This window comes from Hemiscyllium ocellatum, chromosome 6 (genome assembly GCF_020745735.1).
Source record: "Hemiscyllium ocellatum isolate sHemOce1 chromosome 6, sHemOce1.pat.X.cur, whole genome shotgun sequence".
Taxonomy (NCBI): domain Eukaryota; kingdom Metazoa; phylum Chordata; class Chondrichthyes; order Orectolobiformes; family Hemiscylliidae; genus Hemiscyllium; species Hemiscyllium ocellatum.
This window is the reverse complement of record NC_083406.1, coordinates 3156721-3179225: the sequence shown is the minus strand read 5'-3', so window position 1 is coordinate 3179225 and position 22505 is coordinate 3156721. Positions and strand designations below refer to the sequence as shown.

The 22505-nt window shown below is 40.2% G+C and overlaps 1 protein-coding gene across 4 annotated transcripts in view; it reads left to right on the top strand.

The window, feature by feature from the left end:
• tpp2 (tripeptidyl peptidase 2) overlaps window positions 1-22505 on the top strand; it is a 98832-nt gene that overhangs the window by 7866 nt on the left and 68461 nt on the right. For all 4 annotated transcript variants that reach the window (XM_060825799.1, XM_060825798.1, XM_060825797.1 and 1 more), the window contains exons 2-9: window positions 2972-3100; window positions 11170-11265; window positions 11398-11502; window positions 14847-14971; window positions 15290-15453; window positions 16881-17035; window positions 19379-19455; window positions 21369-21496. In XM_060825799.1, the coding sequence (XP_060681782.1) occupies window positions 2972-3100; window positions 11170-11265; window positions 11398-11502; window positions 14847-14971; window positions 15290-15453; window positions 16881-17035; window positions 19379-19455; window positions 21369-21496 (979 nt within the window). The remainder of the gene's footprint in view (window positions 1-2971; window positions 3101-11169; window positions 11266-11397; window positions 11503-14846; window positions 14972-15289; window positions 15454-16880; window positions 17036-19378; window positions 19456-21368; window positions 21497-22505) is intronic.

The following is a 22505-nucleotide window of genomic DNA, read 5'->3' as shown; positions in this document are numbered from 1 at the left end:
TTATAGAGGGACATAGATAAGCTGCAGAGCTGGGTTGAGAGGTGGCAAATGGAGTTTAATGCAGAAAAGTGTGAGGTGATTCACTTTGGAAGGAATAACAGGAATGAAGTGTTCTGGGCTAATGGTAAGATTCTTGGTAGTGTAATAGAGCAGAGAGGTCTTGGTGTCCATGTACCTAGAACCCTGAAATTTGCCACTCGGGTTGATGGGGTTGTTAAGAAGGCACACAGTGTATTAGATTTTATTGGTTCAGGGATTGCATTTTGAAGCCATGAGGTCATGCTGCAGCCTTACAAAACTCAGGTGCGGTCACAGTATTGTATGTGTACAGTTCTGGTCACTGCATTATAGGAAGGATGTGGAAGACTTAGAAAAGGTTCAGAGGAGATTTACTGGGATGTTGCCTGGTATGGAGGGAAGGTCTTATGAGGAAAGGAGAGGGACTTGAGGCTGTTTTTATTAGAGAGAAGGTACTTAATTGAGACATATAAGATCATCAGACGGTTAGATAGGGTGGACAGTGAGAGCCTTCTTCCTCAGATGGTGATGGCTAGCACAAGTGAACATAGCTTTAAATTGAGGGGTGATAGATATAGGACAGATATCAGGGATAATTTCTTTACTCTGAGAGTAGTAGGGGCGTGGAACACCCTGCCTGCAACAGTAATAGATTCACCAACTTTAAGGGCATTTAAGTGGTCGTTGGATAAGCCTATGGATGGAAATGGAAATGGAATAGTGTAGGTTAGATAGGCTTCAGTTTGGTTTCACAGGTCGGTGCAACATCGAAGGGTGTTGTTATGTTCTGTGTTTTCTTCACAGATGCTGTCAGACCTGCTGAGCATTTGCAGCAATTTCTGTTTTTGTTTATGGGGGAGAATTTGTTTTCTTTCAGCATTATGATTCTGGACAATGGTAGATCTGGCTTCATTGAATAAGATATAGGTAGTTAAATTCATGACTAAGAAGGGAATTAGTGTTTCTTTTGGTGAGTGGGGATATGGAATTGAGGCTACAATCCATTCAGCCATGATTTTATTGAATGTTGGGGCAGTAGGTTAGCCTACTCCTGCTCATTTGCACGTGTGTTTACGGGCATTTTTATGGTTTCTCACAAGGGGAGTCAGGTTCACAGTGCATTTTTCAAGTGCAATGGGGCACCATTGTGGAGATGAGCTAGGAGGCCTTGGGTCTTCACACAGCAGGCCATCTCTCAACCTCATTTAAAGACCCTTTAACCTCAACTATCACCTCACATGTCACATCTTTCCTCAAATACAACCTAACCTTTGCCATGCCATTTCTATTCCCCACCCAACCCAGCGACATGCACCTCAGATTCCCCATGCGACCTTAGGTTCCCATGCCTGCCCATGACATCTGCGTGCTGCCTCTGTATCTCTCCTCCATAGTCACCTACCCGGTATACAGAATGTACATTTCTCAGGTATCAAAATAATGGGAATTATTTTGAAATCATTGGAAAACCATTAAACCTTTAATGGTTTTTAAAAAAACCCTTCAATTCATTGAAGCTGACCAAACATTGCGAACATTAAAAAAATTGGTAATTTTGAAGTGCCACGTAGATTTGTAAACAAGATGCTGCATCATATTATATACAAATTATGTATTGTTACACGAAAGGCTTGAAGGTGTTGCAGTTGGTTTTGGAATAGCAAGACCACCTGAGCTGAAGCTTGTGAAATCAAGTCAAGTGTTTACAATAGAACAACTGTCATAACAAAAGCATCGCGCTCCACTGACAACAGGTATTGATTTCACAGTACATTGCCTGTCAAGCAGTGTAGGGGAAAGCAGGTACAGACTTTAGCGGCTTATCTTAAATAACCAAATTTGCCAGCATAATGAAATCAGGGTATGAAAACTGCACAGAGAGAGAAGACTTTTTTGTATTGTTGTGGTTCTGTTTGCCGAGCTGGGAGTTTTTGTTGCAAACGTTTCAACAAATACATCAACAAACACATCGACCTGGACCCAATATACCGGCCACTGCAGCGGACAGCGACTGACAACCGGAAGCGGCAGAGACAAACCACTATAAATGCCGGAGGAAACATCACAGAAGCGCTTCACAGGAGGCTCCCAAGCACTGGGGATGTCACCTAGAAAAGGGACGAAACGTTTGCAACAAAAACTCCCAGCTCGGCGAACAGAACCACAACAACGAGCACCCGAGCTACAAATCTTCTCCCAAACTTTGAACTTTTTTGTATTGTTTAATACATGATGAATGGTACTTTCTGTATTGGAAAATTACTGTAACATGAACAGTGAAACAATGCTAGCCAACTTGGGTCAACTTACCTTAATAGAGTAACTCCCCATTATGAATTCCTGCTTTAAGAAATTCTACATTACCAAAGAGGACCTGATATAGTACTGACATTTGCAAATGTCAAAACATTTGTGCTTGCTAGACTTCGACACAGAATGTTCCCAACTCCTGAGCAGATTTGCCATTTTCTTTACGAACTCAATGACCTGATGTGCTTGTAATCTGCTTCTAAACTATCACACCATCAGATAAAAAGTGAATATGTGGAAATCTGATTCTCATTCCACATTTAAAATGGGGAACCTGACCCCAACCTGGTGGCTGTTTGTGATTTGAAAACCAGGCATTTCTGTCTCAGAAAAAGGTCAGAGGAAAATGACACAAGTTGAGAATGTGGAAGAAAATTAGATTTCCTCCCAAAACGTCACATGCCATTCACTCACTGTTGATGAAAACGCACTCGAATTTCAGTTTGATATTTTAGCAGATTCTTTCAGTATGATTTAAAACCCAATAAAAACAGCTGCAAGTCTTTTCAAAGTGCTTCAAAAAATCACGTTATGGCTCAGAATAGTTACTGCAGACTATTACGTGACTGTTTGCTGAGAGTAATTATTGTTATGCTACAGTACCACAACTGATGGTATCTAACTAAAAATAATTTATTTGCAGATCACGAGTGATGGAAAACCCAAAATTATTGACATCATAGATACCACAGGGAGTGGGGATGTGAACACATCCACAGTAGTGGAGCCAAAAGATGGGAAAATTATGGGCCTTTCAGGAAGGATGCTTAAGGTAATAATGGCATACTTTAAGATAATAATGGTGCATTTCTAAAAGATTGTCATTTTTATGCAGTTATTATACCATCTGATATCACAACTAAGGAAGTCAGATGATAGATCATATTTTGTTTTTTTTAACGTGGCAGTCTTTCGCTGGAACATAGACTAACCAGACTGAAGGGCTGATTATAACAATCAAACTAACATGGATTGTGCAAAAAGGAAAACTGAACCAAGCTATCTAAACATAATAGATTTCAACATACCCGGCAAAACAAAATCGTTATAGTTAATCAAAATCCATTGATATATTTCTTCCAGGTCCAGGCTGTATATAATTTAACTACTTCTCAGTGCCTGAACTGTGAGCCATGAAGTCTTTTTCCTGGAGTGTTCAACCAACTGAGAACTTAGAATGTCTCATTTTTTTAAATCATCTGAGCCATTCTAACCAAATACTGTGGTCTGGAATTTTGGCAACCCACATTTTTTCACCGAAATAACTTATTCCCGTACCTGCTGTGAACAATTGCCTTTCCTAGGAGCGCCAGAGAGACTATACTCACTTCTGACACCAGTCAGACTTCTTTGAACCAAATTAAAACAAAACTTGTTCATCCTAGATTCTGCTACATCTAAAAGCTTAATGTTTTGCCTCCTGTGGTAAACCCCCTCAGTACAAGCAAGCTTCCATGAACACTCCAGGAGGCGAAACACTTACCGGCTGTCTGATACAAACTGGTCTGAAGTCATTGTTCTAGGAACACTGATCTAGTTAAATTTTAAACCACTTCACAAAAATAGACCAATACTCATATGCCACCAGTTTGAAATTCAAACTCTTTTTTTAAAAAAACTATTACATTTTACTAAATGGGATGCTAGCCATCCAGCCAACAGAACTAACCATGGAATTCCAGTCCCTCCACACCTCCATCCGCCATGACCAGGGCCTCCAAGCCCTCCGTTTTTTCCTCTCCCGACGTCCCCAACAATACCCTTCCACCAACACTCTCATTCGTTTGGCCGAACTGGTCGTCACCCGTAACAATTTCTCCTTCGAATCCTCCCACTTCCTCCAGACCAAAGGGGTAGCCATGGGCACCTGTGTGGGCCCCAGCTATGCCTGTCTCTTTGTTGGCTACGTAGAACAGTCCATCTTCCGTAATTACACCGGCACCACTCCCCACCTCTTCTTCCACTGCATTGATGACTGCCTTACCTGGACCATCTCTGACACCTCCCTCCCCTTCCTGGACCTCTCCATCTCCATTAATGACGACCGACTTGACACTGATATTTTTTACAAACCCACTGACTCCCATAGCTACCTGGATTACACCTCTTCCCACCCTACCTCCTGCAAAAATGCCATCCCATATTCCCAATTCCTCCGCCTTCGCCATATCTGCTCCCAGGAGGACCAGTTCCACCACAGAACACACCAGATGGGTTCCTTCTTTAGAGACTGCAATTTCCCTTCCCACGCATCTCATCCACATCCCACACCTCTGCCCTCAGACTCCACCCCTCCAACCATAACAAGGACAGAACGCCCCTGGTGCTCACCTTCCACCCTACCAACCTTCGCATAAACCAAATCATCACCGACATTTCCGCCACCTCCAAACGGACCCCACCACCAGGGATATATTTCCCTCCCCACCCCTATCCGCCTTCCGCAAAGAACGTTCCCTCCGTGACTACCTGGTCAGGTCCACGCCACCCTACAACCCACCCTCCCGTCCTGGCACCTTCCCCTGCCACTGCAGGAATTGCAAAACCTGCGCTCACACCTCCTCCCTCATCTCCATCCAAGGCCCTAAAGGAGCCTTCCACATCCTTCAAAGTTTTACCTGCACATCCATCAATATCATTTATTGTATCCGTTGCTCCCGATGCGGTCTCCTCTACATTGGGGAGACTGGACGCCTCCTAGCAGAACGCTTTAGGGAACATCTCCGGGACACCCGCACCAATCAACCACACCGCCCTGTGGCCCAATATTTCAACTCCCCCTCCCACTCTGCCGAGGGCATAGAGGTCCTGGGTCTCCTTCACCACCGTTCCCTCACCACCTGACGCCTGGAGGAAGAACGCTTCATCTTCCGTCTTAGAACACTTTAACCCCAGGGCATCAATGCGGACTTCAACAGTTTCCTCATTTCCCCTTCCCCCATCTCACCCCAGTTCCAAACTTGCAGCTCAGCACTGTCCCCATGACTTGTCCTACCTGCCTATCTTCTTTTCCACCTATCCACTCCACCCTCCTCCATGACCTATCACCTTCATCCCCTTCCCCCACTCACCTATTGTACTCTATGCTACTTTCTCCTCACCCCCCCCCCTCATTTATCTCTCCACGCTTCAGGCTTACTGCCTGTATTCCTGACGAAGGGCTTTTGCCCGAAACATCAATTTTACTGCTCCTCGGATGCTGCCTGAACTGCTGTGCTTTTCCAGCACCACTAATCCAGAATCTGGTTTCCAGCTTCTGCAGTCATTGTTTTTACCTAACAGAACTAACCAGCCCCTCCCCATCTCATTGATTTGGTTTTATTTTGTAATAAATTTCAAACTCCTGTACATAGTCACTGTACGTGCCTGCATGCATATCCAGCACAAATTAAATGACTAATTTTCTACTAAAAGTTACAATTACTTTGTATTTGGAATGAACTTCCTGAAAAAGTGGTGGATGCGGGTATGGTTACAACGTTTAAAAGACACTTAGATAAGTACATGATCGGAAAGGTTTGGAGGAATATAGGCCAGGAGCAGGCAGGTGGGACTAATTTAGTTTAGAATTATATTTGGCATGGACTGGTCGGACCAAAGGTCCTGTTTCTGTGTTGTCAGACTCCATAACCTATCCGTTCTACTGACTTTCAATACATGGGATATTTGTCTGAATGAAAACTCTTCATAAGATTGAGCATATATTTTTGTAATTCCTTGCATAACCACAAAGCAATAATTTTTTTATTCATAGTTATCTCTATTTGGATTTCCTTTTCTTTCCATGACTGGCAGTTTTTAGGTAAAAAATGTCCAAATTTTGTTGGTTGGAATGTGTAAACTCTGAAATAGTGATTAGAAATACAGGAGCTATTTTGTGGACAGTAAGACCCTATAACAGATGAAAGATAATTGTCCAGATCATCTGTTTTATGTGATTGAGCTGTAATTCAGGATATAGTGTGGAGAACCTCACTGCAGTCCTCCTAAGAGCGCTTTGTGTTCTTTCACACAGCTAAACATTTTGCAACTCAATGAAAAGACAGGACTGCATGCAGCCCTGCAGCCTTAATCTGTGCTCGAATCTCGAGAAAGGGGGACACACACTGATAATCTTCTAACCTCGGAATGAAAGTGCTGCCGCTGTACAACAAACACAGACTTGTACATGTTAATTTAGTCGTGCAGGTGGCCTATAGCAATACCGTTAATAGCTGCATTTTTGAGGAAAAATTACACAGTTTGCAATGAATATCAGTCAACTTTTGAGCTTTTTAGATTCATGTACTTCACTCTAACATCAAGAGACAGTTCAGTGCATGAATCTAATGAAGAAGTCCTTAGCTTCACCCTGGAGTTTGTTTCCTCCCTGGAACTGAGACTCTATGATTTGACATTGAATTTTGCAGTCTAATGTAGCATATCTGTTTTCTGTTGCATTCAGTTACCTCAATGTATGTGTTGAATGATTTTATTTAATTTATTATTGTCACATGTACTGAGTTACAGTGAAAAGTTTTGTTTTATGTACAACATAGGTAGATCATACCGTACAAAGTACATTAGGGCAATAGAACAGAATGACCAATATAATGTTATGGCTGCAGTGAAGGTGCACAGAGAGTAACATCAACATTTAAATTTAAAATTTAGAGGACCATTCAGAAGTTTAGTAGCAGCAGGGAAGAAACTCTCCTAGAATATAGTGGTAGCCATGATGGGGAGGTGCCGGTGTTGGACTGGGTGGGCAACATTAAAAATCACACAACATTAGGTTATTGTCCAACAGGTTTATTTGGAAACACTAGCTTTCAGACCACTGCCCCTTCATCAGGTGGTTGTGGAGCAGGATCATAAGACACAGACTTTTATAGCAAAAGATCACAATGTCAGATAACTGAAACAATATATTAAACAAACCTAGATTGCTATTAGTGTTTCACCCTTTAGAATGGATTGCAGGTTTCGGTTCATTAATATGTAAATACTAGAACTTCTTTTAAGTCAATTCTCAAGATAACTTAAGGTTTTATTTAAAAAATGACATCTCGGTTCAGACAATGTATTAAAGATGTGAAGTTAGTGTCTGTCTGTATCCCAACCATGAGTCAGATTGGTTCTGTTACCAAAGGAGCACTTTGTAAAATATAATATGGATTGACTGCCTGCACTGACAGCCTGCATATTGTGTGCTTTTTGTGCATTTCCAAATACAATTGTGCAAATGCAAATTCACCTCATCGACTTATATATGTGTGTGCATGTGTGTGAGGGAGAGGGGGGGTAGAGAGAGGTGAGAGAGAGAAGAGAGTGAGTGGGAGTGTGTGTGCATGCTTGGTAGAGTGTGTGCGTGAGTGTGATGGAGTATAAGCCTGTGAGAGGCTGTGTACTTGGCGTGGGGGGGTGAGTGTGTGTGTGAGAGAGAGCGAGAGAGGATCTGTGAGAATGTGTGTGTGTACATGCATGTGGCTCACTGTATCTGCAGCATTGTCAGAGAATGGCAACTTTTATCACAGTATAACTTCCCTCATGTTTTATTCACAAGTGTCTCTTGTGCGCACTCCAGCATCTTAAATTCCGATCCTAATCGGATGCAAAATAAAAGAACGGGAGAAGTTCTTCGTTTAGATTCAACTGGTGGGAATAGTAAGCCACTGACAAAATTCTGACCAAAAATTCTAATTGATAAAACAGAATCATTATTTAATTGTCTCTGGATCGGTTTTTGATTTTTTTTTAAAGCAAATTAAATCTTGAAATGGAGAGAGAGGAAAAGGAGAAAACCGTTCAGTGTGTGAGGATTGAGTGAACAAATCAAATGCAGAAGGAGGGTGAAAATATATAGAATGTGATGGGAAGGGAACCACTGAATTTCCCCCACGATTCTCAACCTAAATACAACCTGGGATCATTGATGGTTCCTTTCACTGTTAAACTGTACTTTCGATGAAAGCTGGTGAGAAACAACCTAGAAGAGACGAGTGATATCAGAGCCAAAATGTAATGGTAGAAAAGCAAAACAGGCATGAAGAGAGATGAAGCAAAAACAATTCATGTCAGGCCATGTGTCTGGGTGAACCCCAGTTGAGTTTATGGATGGATTGTTCATTCCACAGATGGGGGGTTGGGACAGTCATTGGGTTGGATCTTGTAACACAGCATTCAGACTGGAGGGTGTTTATAGGCTGATTGGGAGACCTCATGTGGAATTCCCCAATTTCTAGATATTTTGAGGTAATTATCAAGATAAACTGGATCTGCCAAGTCTCCCACTCTAGACCAGTGACCTTGAAAGAAAGTCAGAATCATGCAGGGTCCCAGACAACAGGGAATTCCACATTAGAAGTTGAACAATTCTGGACAATTCCCACTGGTGTACTGGTCAGGATCACTTCAGGGTTCTCAGGTTCAGTTTTATATATTCAGAAAGTGGAAGATCATCTACAATTGTCAGAGATATCGCATCTCAAATGAGGTGTTACATGGAGACCACATTTGCCATATTGGATCGACATGGTAGATCCCATGGCAGTATCTGTTTGGTTGCCAATATTTATTTCTTAACAGGAGTCATGACTTTGTCTTGTCATGAACTTTGTTGTTACAAGGTTTTGCTCCGTGCACATTCACTGCCATGCTTCTTGACATTACATTCCTGATTAAGGATTAGTGGTGCTGGAAGAGCACAGCAGTTCAGGCACTTTGGATGCTGCCTGAACTGCTGTGTTCTTCCAGCACCACTAATCCAGAATCTGGTTTCCAGCATCTGCAGTCATTGTTTTAACTCCTGATTAAGGCTAACTTCAAGGCTACTTTGCCAGTTTTGGTGCACTCTTGAATGTCCTATGTGTGAAAAGAGTAATGGAAGACAAAACCAGAAAGACAAATTATTTTCTCAATCTAATTGTCTATGTCACATTTTCCAGTAGCAAAGTTGGTGAAAGAGTCTCCATTCACTCTAGTTAGTCCAATGAAGCTGACACCAGCTCTGAGAATCTGCTCTTTTGTGGAATAATGTGCACATGCAGAAATTGCTTTCAATTATTCTGTGCTCCATTATGGGTGGTTTTGTTTCCCCAGTTAATTGACAAAGATTTTCACTTTCATGTTACTTGTTAAAGTGGAGATTTGAGACCCCCCAGGGGATCCCTTATGGACTCAGACCTGTAAGCCTTTCTCTTAGTTTGTCCTGGAGATCGTACTCTTTGGAAGTCTGGAATAAAAACCCCTATTACAGATAGATTAGTTTAATTTCAGTCATCCCCTTTATTTACCAACAGCATCACTGTTGCAACATAATACTGATACCTATAAGCTAAACTAACTAGGTTCTAATAACCCAGGAGAGTACCAGCTCTTCAAGTGGCTCAACAGGCTACTCCGGTTTCCTTAAAACAAAAGTTTTAAAAAACATTGCATGTTCTTAATTAGACAGAAAACAGTGAAAGATAATAATTCGCAAAGAAGAAAAGTTAATGGACAGGTCTGTGTGCGCTTGACTAATCACTCCTACAGACCCTAAGCCTTTCATCAGGTGAGAAAAAAACTCAGCCAAGTTAGGTGCCTGCTAGTGAGATACCTCTTTACGATAGAGTTTATCAGTCTGAGCTAATTGGAGAGTTCAGCCGACATGTCCACACTGTAAGTCTAATCTAATCTAATCTAATGTCAGATACAATTGTTTTACAAAATGGCTTCTTAGCAAGGAGGGCACACGTTTGATCATAAAATGGCTTCGTGACACATTGCGCCAGAATCTTTTCAATGTTAGGCTTAGAATAATTTCTAGCTAGGATCAGACTCCTGCATTTTAAGCACCGAATCATTCTGTACCTGAGGCTGAAATGTTGCCTTAAGGTTGCATTTAAACTGACTCATTACTCTTTGAATTAACATGCTTTCTTTTCAGAGTTGTGATTCAAATTCAAATAAGACATGAGATCTGATTAGTTAGAATTGACTGTGGGGCAGTCTGTAAGATCTGTAAAGTGGTTTGCAAGGACAGCAAGTAAATTAAAGCTTCACTAATATTACCGTTTACAGAGTTTGTATTTAATAACTGGTAATGGGTACTCAATATCATCAAAGTCCCAAAATGAAATTAAATTCAATCCATAGCAGGCAAGCATTAACAATTAATATTCTACTGGCTCCATCAGCACTAAAATGGTCTCTCTCTCTCTCTCTCTCTCTCTAGTGTCCTTTTGAACTCTCAAGTCAGGGTCTTGGAACTGCAAAGTTTTTTCTTCTATCTGTGTCTGCCCCGCTTGCAAGGGGTAATAAGAATCCGTTGTAATTGACAGCATCTGACTGTTAATTGCAAAGCTTTTGATAGTATTGAGTTTCACTTCAGGGTCAGAATCAAACATTAATTTCACAAAGGAATGGCTGTGAATGTTATCACTTGGTGTCCTATTCACACAGATTCACCGACGCTAAGGCAAATGTTCTTAATTGCCTTACAGCATCCTGGTGAGCACAGATGTCCCTATCTTCTGCATTCCTTAAGTTCCCCCCACTTTTTCTGAGCCTTCCTGGCTGTCTATTTTCTAGTGTAGTAAATGTGTTCTATAATTCAGCACTACATTTTAGTCTAATTGTTTAAAGACAAGTTTTAAGGCTATAGACTTTCTCACACTAACCTTTCTGTAAAACTCATTGATAAGGTTACCCTTTGTTAATGAACTGTAATTGTATTGTTAATGACCCTAATTCATAATTAGAGTTAAAATTACAGTCTATTGGTCCTGAAAAGTTTATTTTAATATTTGGGAATATCAGATTTGGCCACAATGATAAATTCATAACTCAATACACAACTCTGTTGTTTTGCTTTTAAAGATTCCTGAAAATTGGATAAACCCATCTGGAAAATATAACATTGGTCTCAAAAATATGTATGAACTTTACCCTAAGGTGTTAAAGGAAAGGATACAGGTAAGGCCATAATATATATTCTTTAAAAACATGCTTTGCATTTTAATTTGATAATAAGCCATGGATTTATTGCTGTGCATTTTATTTTGTCAAAAGATGAAGGAAAGAAAGTCCTGTGATTTTCCTTTACAGAAAGAAAAGCGGGAAAAACTCTGGGATCCGGTTCATCGTGTTTCTTTGGCAGAAGCTTGCAGAAAACTGGATGAGTTTGACAGCATTCATACAAATTTGACACAAGTTAGTATTTTGTATGAGCAAATTTACAGTGAAACCTGGGAACAGATAAGTAATTACGAAATGAACTTGTTAAATCCGGACATTGAGCTAAATGGCAGAAATGGTAATTAATTGTAAATGTGTGTCGGACTTTATGATATGATCCCCTCTAATAATAAGTTACAGTTCAGTAGCTGCAGTGTCTTCTATTCTGTAACTGTTTCCCAAAAGGTGAAATGTATTTCTCCCCCCTATATTCAGTCCATTAATTGTAATAGATCAGAGCTGAGTTATTATGAGCAGTTTTTTCTGAAACTTTAGAAGATGCTTATGAATAAATGTTTAAATTGGATTTCCATGCACTTTTATTTTTAAAGGTATCAACAATTTGAACATAGGAAAACTGTTTATATTTAGGATAAAGCACCTAATAAACACATCTCATCAGAACTTTGTTAAAAGCACCTAAAAGATGCAGTGTTCTCATTGAAATTTGATCTTGTTGCACATACATAAAATATATATTTCATTCTAAATTCTTTATTTTTCCTAGACTAGCTTGATACATTCTCAAGAAACTGCTGAGAAGGCCCATAAGAGTGCCATTGTGATTATTGCAGAAACAGAGTTATATATCACTTCTTACTCCCACCTTGTGTAAATTTATTGCATTGTGTAAGTTAATTTTCCTCAACTAAAGACCCTGTGTTTGTGATTGTGTCTCCAGCCTTTTATAAAGGTCTGACTGGATTAGACTTTCGCTGTCATCTGTCTGGAGTTTTGTGCTTTTCTGGATTTCTCTGGAACATCAAAATTTAAGAAACTTTTCTCTCCACATCAAAGAGACAAAATCAGTCCAAGGCCACTTAGGTGATATCAAGCGAAGCAACTAGAAAATTAATGAATATACAAGAGACAAATTCTCAAATTGTGTGATAGGTTGTAGCTGGTCACCATGTTTCCTGGCTTGATTAAATTCTACACTTGAATTAATATTGAAAATGATTTTGTTAGTTGGTTCAGATATATCTTAAAATATAGTTTAACAATCTGAAGGTAATTATAGCAATGGTAAATGTTTAAACAATTAATCTATAATTTACAACAATTAGGCATTTCCTTAAAGAACAAAAATCCAACAGAAATGTGGTCCAACTATGTTTAAACAGTGATTAAAATATAATATAAAATTAATATAAAAAGGCTCATCATCTAGCAAAAATCAGTGATTTCATAATTCTGAAAGAATGACCAAGAGATTTATAGAAAAAGAATAGAATGAGTATAAGCTATCAGGAGACATGAAAACAGACTGTAAATGCTTATATGTGTATCGAAAAAGGAAGAGATTAGCAAAAGTAAACATATGTTCTTTACAGGCATGCAGGAGAAGCAAAAAGACCATTAGTAGACCACATACATTGCTATGTTTTCTTAACATATGGAACTTTGCCTTAAGCTTTTCCCTGTCTGGTTGCATCTCTGTCACTACAAAGCTGCAAAAACAATTAGTTTTCTTAAGTGTTTTCTTCTCACATGGAGCTTCATATCCAACAATGTTTTAATAATTGTGAAAAATTGCTGCACATCAGCTATGACAATCTGCAATTTTGTAAATAGAGCAACCAATAATATTTTTTAAAAATTGGTTGTTTTGCTTGAATGAAAAAGAGAAAAATTAAAGCAATCAGTGTCATGTCAACAATTCTCAATGAACATGTTGAGTGCAGGTAAAGGGCCAGAGGGAAGGATCATGGTGGATGGAGAGTGTTGGTGGTGGGTGAAGGGGTCTATGGGACGGGAAGAGGATTGCTATCCAAAGAGAGAAGATTTCAGTGTCACTTCTTAGCTGAAATTCATTGAGGCAGGAATGCAAAGGGCTAAAACTGAGACCTTTGCTGGATGTACAGTACTCAGCATCGGGGAGCAGAAGGTCAGAAGGAAAAGTGAATCCCAGCAAGTGGTGGATCAGGAGAAAAGATGGAAACTGAGGAGAGGGGAGCAGTGTTCCAGAGGATTGTGGGTATTTGCATTGTTCCAGCTTGCATTCTTTAATGCCTGAAACTAAGAGAAAATGTTTCTCGTTGCAGTGAGCCAGATAGTGAAGTGAAAATGGGGACAGGGCAGCTCAGAGCTCACGTGAGGCAGTGCTGATAAAGATAGAGATTGAAAGTGTGCATGTGGTAACTGGTGGCACTAGGTGAGGATCTCACTATGCGGTGAGAGCAGCTGCCTGAGGAACATTGCACATCATGGGGATCCCTGCCATCCTGGGTGGATTCAAAACATGAAGGCTGTCACTTCAGTCAGAATCGCCCTGGGGTGAGTCTGAACTCGGAGGCAATCACTGAGGAATGTGATGTGTCTGTGGACGCATGTTTTGGCAAACCATTTGTCAAATGCTAGGAGAGAAAATGAAAGTGTAACAACAGAGAACAAGAAGTAAGGTTAAAATGGCAATCCTGTCAGAGAGAGGAGCATCAAGCTGGGCGTACTTGGAAGGGATGTGGCAGTGAGTTAAACACTAAATTAAAACAAAAGAACTGTGGGTGCTGAAGATCTGAAATAAAAACATATTGTTGGAGAAACACAGCAGGTCTGGCCACATTTGTGGGAAGAAAGCAAAGTTAACATTTTGGGTCCAGTGAAGCTTCATCAGAATGATTAAGAAATTGGAAGCAAAATTAATAAACTTCTCCAAATGTGAACAAGAGAGGGAAGCATCACTCACTATGCTATTGATATACCAGAGAAAGAATTGTGGGTAGGGGCCACAGTAGGACTGGAACAAGGAATGTTCCACACACCCCAGAAAGACAGCATTACTGGGGCTCATGCGTGGATCCATGGCTGCGTCTTTGATCTGAAAAGAGTGGGAGGAGTTAAACAGGTTATTCCAAGTGAGGATAAGTTTGGCCAGATGGAAGTGCATGGTGGTGGAGGCTAGGAAATTGTAGTACTGATGCTGAAACCAAAGTGGGGGGTTGGCAGGGTGGGGGCAATGGGGAGAGGTGAGTGGATGGGTGGAGACGGAGCCCAGACACAGAGAGAGAGAGAGAAATTTCCAAGGGGTAGGTAAACAGGGTTCTCCCCCCCCCCCCCCCCCCCCCCCCCCCCCTCCCCCCTCCCCACCTCACCCTGCCAGGAGGTACTTAGATCTCCATGGTTGAGGCCATAAACCTTGGAGATCAAACTGTCTTCACCTTGTTGTAGATAATGGCCCAGTTGATTGTTGTTCTATGTGCTTAATGTTCAAATGACAACCAAACAAATATTGTTTAACTGGCCAACCCTATTTGAAAATATCGATAAACCATTAGCTGATTAAACCACCATGTTTAATACCACATTATTACTTTATTAAGGCAGAAAAGATGCAGCGAGAAGAGCTTCAAACACAGGTGGAATTGCTGAATTCCATGGAGAAAAAATACAGTGACCTGGGTCCTGCGTTTGATTGCCTCGTGTGGCATGATGGTGAAACATGGAGGTAACCACTGAAATGATCCTGAAAACTCTGAATAACAAGATGGAATAGCCTCTTGTTATTGCTAAAGCATTCCCCCAGATGTTAAGAATCATGACTTAATGCTATGAAATAATAAATCATCTTTGTGTTTGATGCTGCATAGCTCTTCTCGAGTCATTTATAATTTTAGGTTAATAATTTGTTGAATGTAATTTAAACATTTTTGTGAGAATAACAGAACTGATTTAACAAGTTTCATGATCCATAATTGAATTTTATTCAAATGGTGTTATTGTGGTTTATAAGTATTTCCCATGGATTATAACCATTTGATTTTAGAGCCTGTGTGGACACAAGTGAATGTGGGGATCTATGTAGCTGTACTGTACTGAGGAATTACAGTGAAGCACAGGAGTTTGCCTCATTGGGGATATCTGAGATGCTCAACTACTCTATCAATATTTATGATGAAGGCAATGCACTCTGTATTGTGACCAGTGGAGGTAAGATTTTATTTCCTGACTCTAGCATAATGGTAATGTCACTGGACTAGTTGTAATTCAGAGGCTGGAACTAAATCTTGGGATGTGTTTTCAGATCCCACCATAGCAGCTGATGGAATTTCAATTCAATTAATTGATAAATCTGCAACTGCATGTCCAGTGACCATAAAACTATCATCAATTGTTGTAAGAGCCCATCTGGGTCACTAATGTTCTTCAGGGAAGAAGTGTGCTATCTTTACTTGGCCACACGTGACTCCAGGCCCACAGCATTGTGGTTGATTCTTCCCTCTGAAGTGACAAAGTAAGCCATTCCATTCAAGGGCAGTCATGAATGAGCAACAAGTACTGACCCTGCCATTGTTGCCCACATCCCATGAAAGGTCAGGTAAAAGGTAGAAATTTCAGTAAATAGAATGTATAAGTACAGGAGGAAAGTGTGTGTACCCTGGAGTAAGCAGAAGCTCTGTGTGGATTTCTCAGTTTTTTAAATATTGTAATTGTACCAGCCTCCACCATCTGCTCTGGCAACTCATTCCATGCATGCACCACCTTCTGCGTGACAAAGTTGCCCCTTAGGTCCCTTTTAAATCTTTCAGCTGAAACGTTTGCCCTGTAGTTTTGGACTCCCCTACCCTGGGGAAAAGACCTTGGCTATTCACCCTATCCACGCTCTTCATGATTTTATAAACCTCTATAAGATTACCCCTCAGCCTCCCAGAAAACAGCCCCAGCCTATTCAGCCTCTCCCTATAGCTCAAGCCCTCCAACCCTGGAAACATCCATGCCAATCTTTTCTGAATTCTTTCAACTTTAACAACACTCTTCCTATAGCAGGGAGACTGTAATTGGATGCAGTATTCCAAAAGTGGCCTAACCAATGTCCTGTACAGTCTGTGACAATAAAATCTAAATCTAAACTAATACTTGATTATTTGCCATACTATAATGATTTAGGCAATTAAAGAACCATAATTTATGAAATATATGTACTCACTCCTATTGGGGTGCCCAGCAACAGAATTGAAAAGTGAGTAGGAAATGGACTTTGGCCCATCCTTTTTCATCTGTTCAAGAATACAATATAGCCTCATCAGTGCGACTAGGACTTTCACTGTTGTAATGGAATTCCATTTGAAATGTTGATCACTGTTTACCTCAAGAAGGCCCTCTTGATAGTTCTCAATTTGCCTTTGATCATTTGGAACTTGTGTACCTGCAGACACACATTTGGTTGTGCACTTCTCATACATTTCTAACATTAAAGCAATGTCAGTTTTATGAAATTGTAGACACTTACATGTTACATATACCTGATAGTTGTGTAAATATTGTCTTAAGTAAATCATTGGGTGAACTGCACTGTTCGGCTGACTTCTTGCCAGCAGAAGTTGATATGCCTTTCTGACAGCTTGTGTTGTTGACAGGAGCCCACGGGACACATGTAGCTAGTATAGCTGCAGGCTTCTTTCCAAATGATCCCGAACGGAACGGCATAGCACCTGGAGCTCAGATTCTGGCGGTGAAGATTGGTGATACTCGACTTAGCACAATGGAAACTGGAACAGGCTTGATCAGAGCTGTAAGCATTTACTTAGCTCCCAATTTCAATTCACCAGTATTAGCCTTTGATGATTCAAACTATTAATGATAGGCTATTTCCTACATTTTGACTTTGATTTTCTATTTTGGTTTCACTGAAAGCCAGAAAAGGAGCACTGTTACTGCTGAAAGTGTACTATAGGTACCTAATCAGCCATAAGGAGTTGGAAGAGCAAATATGTCAGCAAGTTGCTGGAACATGCAGAAGCAAAGAGCACTACTCGGAGATTTCAACTGCATTGATATAAATTGGGAGAAATTCTTTTGTTAAAAATCAAAGGTGATACAGAATTCTCAAAATCTATTCAGGAGAACCTGAATACATAGGATGTCCAATGAGAAAGCAAGCAAAACAGTTAATTATTTTTTCATTTTCCCGATAGGTCCTTGCCCTTTAAAAGTCAGTGAGAAAACTGGCCAACTGACCACTGATGTATCCATGGCAAAATCCAAACTAAACAATACTTTGCTTTTTGTTTTTCCTGTCTAAGTGAGCAACTTGACATTGTCCCATATTATGATCCATCTGCCAGATTTTCTCCCAATCTCTGAACCTATGTATCCTTCTGCAAACTGCTTATGCCTTCTGTACAATGTGCTTTCCTACTTACTCTTGTGCTTTCTACAAATTTAGCTAACATGCCTTCACTTCCCTTGTTTACTCTCTTGTTTAAAATCCTGTTCAGAGATTTATTATTGTACACGTCTTAAGCCGGTTGATCTTGAAACTGGGTCTCCTGGCTCAGAGGTAGGGACAGTGCCATTGCGCCATAAGAGCTAACTTCCCTTGTCTAAGTTGGAATTCACGCAACACCAGGTTATAGCCCAACAGGTTTATTTGAAATCACCAACTTTCGGAGTGCTGTTCCTTCGTTAAGTCTTCACCTGATGAAGGACCAGTGCTCCAAACACTTGTGATTTCAAATAAACCTGTTGAACTATAATCAGGTGTCGTATGACTTCTGACTTTGTCCACCTCAGTCCAATACCAGCACCTCCCTGTCATGTCTCTTTTCGTTTAGAAATTTTTAATCAGCGTGTTAGGAGATTTTATCATACACATCTGAAACAGGTGGGATTTGATCCTTGGTCTACTGATCCAGAGATGGAATATTATCATTGTGCCAAAGACTCTTCTCGTTAGACCTTCCCTTGTCTAAGTAATTAATCTTAATTGTAAAAACGCTAAGGGCCTAACTCCACTGGTCACATCCTGTTAATCGGAAATCCTTTTCTGCATGCTCTGTTTTCTGCCTGCCAGCCAGCCACTCTTCGATGGATTGAAGTGTAGAATGGGAAGGAGGAACGTTTAGTAATTTCTGTTTCACAGAGATGTCTGTAACTAGGCATCGATTTAAAGTAATGGGTAGAAGAATCAGAAGATCGTGAAGGGGGATTTTCTTTTTCCCTTCCAGGGGTATTGGGGTTTTGGATCTCAATGTCTTAGAGCGTGGTTGAGGCAGGAAACCTCATCATGTTGAAGAAAACTGAGATATGGATTTGGAACTGCTGTAGCATACAACACTATGGATCAAGAGGTGATAGGTGGGATTATGCTGGATAGCTCCTTTTCAACCAGCATGGCCATGATGTGCCATGTATCTTTCCACATTTCTTCAGAGCAGCATTAAGATTTGGCATCTCATTCAGTGGACAGCAACTCTAGCAATTCAACATTTTCAAAGTTCTGTGCTGAAATATCCAACCAAATTACATTCAAGACATTACCAATGTCTCAGAATGAATTTCATGAGCTTGTTATATTATTTAAAATTATAAAAGTAAAAATCTTTATAAATTAAGTGGAGTTAGGTTGATATTCTTTCAGGAAAGTCACTTGCAAGTTCACAATTCATTCATTCATTCTTGCTTTATCTTGGAAAACACGTAAGAAGGAAAGTTCTACGTAACATTCCTATGACCTTTTTTCACAACACCTGATTGCCTTATATAAAACTATTAAGCCTTATACCTATTCTGCCAACAGATAGGAACATAGGAAGATGAGTAGGCCATTCAGCCCCTCAAGCCTGTTCCTCCATTCAGTGAGATCATGGCTGACTTGTGGCCGAACTCCATTTACCTGCCATTGGCCCATATCCCTTACTACCTTTGCTTAACAAAAACAAATTATCTCTCTCAGATTTAAAATTAACAACTGATCCGGCATCCAAACCTCTCCCACTCTTCGTGTGTGGAACTGTTTCCTAACGTCTCTCCTGAACGGCCTGGCCTTAATTCTCAGACTATGCCCCCGGTTGGAGAATCCCCAACCAGTGGAAATAGTTTATTTTTATCTACCCTGTCTTCTCATGTCTTCCAGATGATTGAAGCAATAAAATATAAATGTGATCTTGTAAACTACAGCTATGGTGAAGCTACCCATTGGCCCAATTCAGGGTGAGTACCATTGATCAGTGTTTTGCTAATACCAGAATCGAATATATCGAAACATAAATCAGTGCAATGACATTCAAGTTCTTACTGTGAAATCAAATTTGACAGACAGTGGGTTTGGATCGTTCCTGGAAAATGAAAACAAATTCCCATTAAGGTGACGCCATGAGATATATTTTAACCAGTGATGGTAGAATGTGAGATGTTACATGGTGGTCCTCCATTACTTAGAATGGACATTGATTTACATCAATCAAACAGCACCAACCACTAGACATCTTCATGAACATTTATTTCAGGATCAGCAACAAAAAAAAAGCTATGGGGTAGTTCATGGGATTTGAAATAAAAACTGAAAATGCTGGAAATACTCCTGTAGAGTAAAATCATAGAATCATGGAATCCCTACACTGTGAAAATAGGCCATTTGGCCCAATAAACCCACCCCTCTGAAGAGTACTCCACCCAGACCCATTCCCCAACCTTATTACTTTACACTTCTCCTGATTAATGCACCTAACCTACACATCCCTGAACATGATGGGCAACTCAACATGGCCAATTCATCTAACCTGCAGATCTTGAATTGTGGAACGAAACCAGAGCACCTGGAGGAAACCCACACAGACACTGGGAGAATGTGCGAACTCCAAACACTGTCGCCCGAGGCTGGAGTTGAACCTGGGTCCCTGGCACTATGAGGCAGCAGTGCTCACTATTGAGACACCATGCCGTCCATAAATCACTTGTAACATACAACATACTTGTCAAACATGACAATCAGAATATTAAGGTTTAATCCATTGACACATAAGTATTTAGGAAATCTTGAATCATACACAGCTACTAGAAGTAAACTAGAAACCTTGTATTTCAGTGCTGTGTTTTGTGATGAATCTGCTGAGGAATTGGTTGTGACAGATCCATGGATGATGACGGTAATATGAGTTATTGAGAATTAAAAAATATGTGCAGGTCAATTGGTAGGTACTTGGCTGACATATATTCCACATATATTCTATAAGGGGTGACCGTATAGATGTTTATAAAATCATGAGAGGCATAGATAAAATGAATAGCAAGGCTCTTTTCCTTAGGGTAGGAGAGTTCATTTCTATAGGGCATGTTTTTTATGGTAAAAGGAGAAAAAGTGTAAAAAAAAAATGAGAATCTTTTTTACACAGAGAGTGGTTTGTATGTGGAATGAACTGCCAGAGGAAGTGGTGGAGGCAGCAACAGTTGCGACAATTAAAAGACATTTGGATAAGTTCATGAATATGAAAGGTTTGGAGGGATATGTACTGAATGCTGGCAAATGGGACTAGTTTGGTTTGGGAACATGGTCGGTGGTTGGACCAAAGGATCTGGTTCCATGCTGTATGACTTATTGACTGTGATCAGAATGTGATCAGGGTCCGTGGACTGCAAAAGTGGAGTGAAAGAGCAGAAAATAAGGAATCACTGTGATTGAATCAGAAATGACCTCATGTGTAAAAAAAAACCTTCACAACCCTCTGAAAGTACAAAATTAAGATCTTGTCACCATAGTCCCAACAGGCACACAATTGGATATGGAAACCAGAGCTTAATTTGGATTATTCAGTGAAATAAAGACCACAGAGTGCTTGTGATTGTGAAGTTTTGGTGACTGTCAATAACTCTGAGGATGAGTTAATGAGAGAGACAAAACAGAGGGGATTATCTAGTTGAAGAGAATTTAAAGTTAATTCTGTGATAAAGTTCAACAAACTTTGCAACTGGATTTGTCTTGAAAAATGCTTGTACGTAAGACTTTAAACAAAAGGAAGACTTGAGGGTTTTGAAGAGAGACTTAGAAGTTTAATTGTTAGAGTGGTCAGTCCCAGAGCTGAAAATGATTCTCCTGAACTTTTGCTTTATTCAATTGGCTCTTTCAGATGCATTTGTGAAGTAATCAATGAAGCAGTATTGAAGCACAACATTATTTATGTATCAAGTGCAGGCAATAATGGACCTTGCCTTTCCACTGTAGGGTGTCCAGGTGGAACTACATCCAGTGTCATTGGTAAGAACTGGTTTTACTTAACTTCTTTATGACTATATCCAAAGATATTTTTTTAAAACCCTTCCACCAATTTTCTCCTCTTTCCAAAAAGGCCAATCCTTGAAGTTCCACAGCCGTTACTAGGTGCTTTCTGTACCTCAGTTGGTTTGAACCTAAAACTACTGACCAGCTACTTTTTGTATTCATTTGCATGTCCATGCTATTGCATCCAGAGTTCCATTCGACTGAATTTTAGACCTTTCATGTATGGTCATTGTATCCCAATATGTATGTATCTTGTCAGCGTTGTGTAGATGAATATTGTTTGATTTATGAATCAGCAGTGTTTGTTACAAGGCTAAGAAAAATCATGTAAAAAGTCTGCTCAAAAATAAAATCTCTTTGGTTATCCAACTAGCAATGATTATGAGAAATAAGGTATTGTGCAATGTTGGATTGCACAACTTAATGTTTATTCATTTATATTCTAGTGTGACTGACACACTTGTATGTTATCAATTTGTTTAATCTAAACTCTACAATTGTTTTTAAAGAGTAAGTCAGTTATTAATCTGATTTCTCAATGAATATTTAAAAAGATAATAGATCTAATCTTCAGCATTGTTCTGAAGTCTTCCTTGACCTGGACCATTTAATTCTGCAGATTGAGAGTACATATTTTGGATGTGGCATACTATGGGAATCACTTTTTTACTTGCAAGTATCTGTAGGTTTGATTGACCATAAGACATAGGAGTGGAAGTAAGGCCATTCGGCCCATCGAGTCCACTCCGCCATTCAATCATGGCTGATGGGCATTTCAACTCCACTTGCCCACATTCTCCCCGTAGCCCTTAATTCTTTGTGACATCAATCTCTGCTTTGAAGACATTTAGCATCCCAGCCTCCACTGCACTCTGCGGCAATGAATTCCACAGGCCCACCACTCTCTGGCTGAAGAAATGTCTCCGCATTTCTGTTCTGAATTTACCCCCTCTACTTCTCAGGCTGTGTCCATGGGACCTAGTCT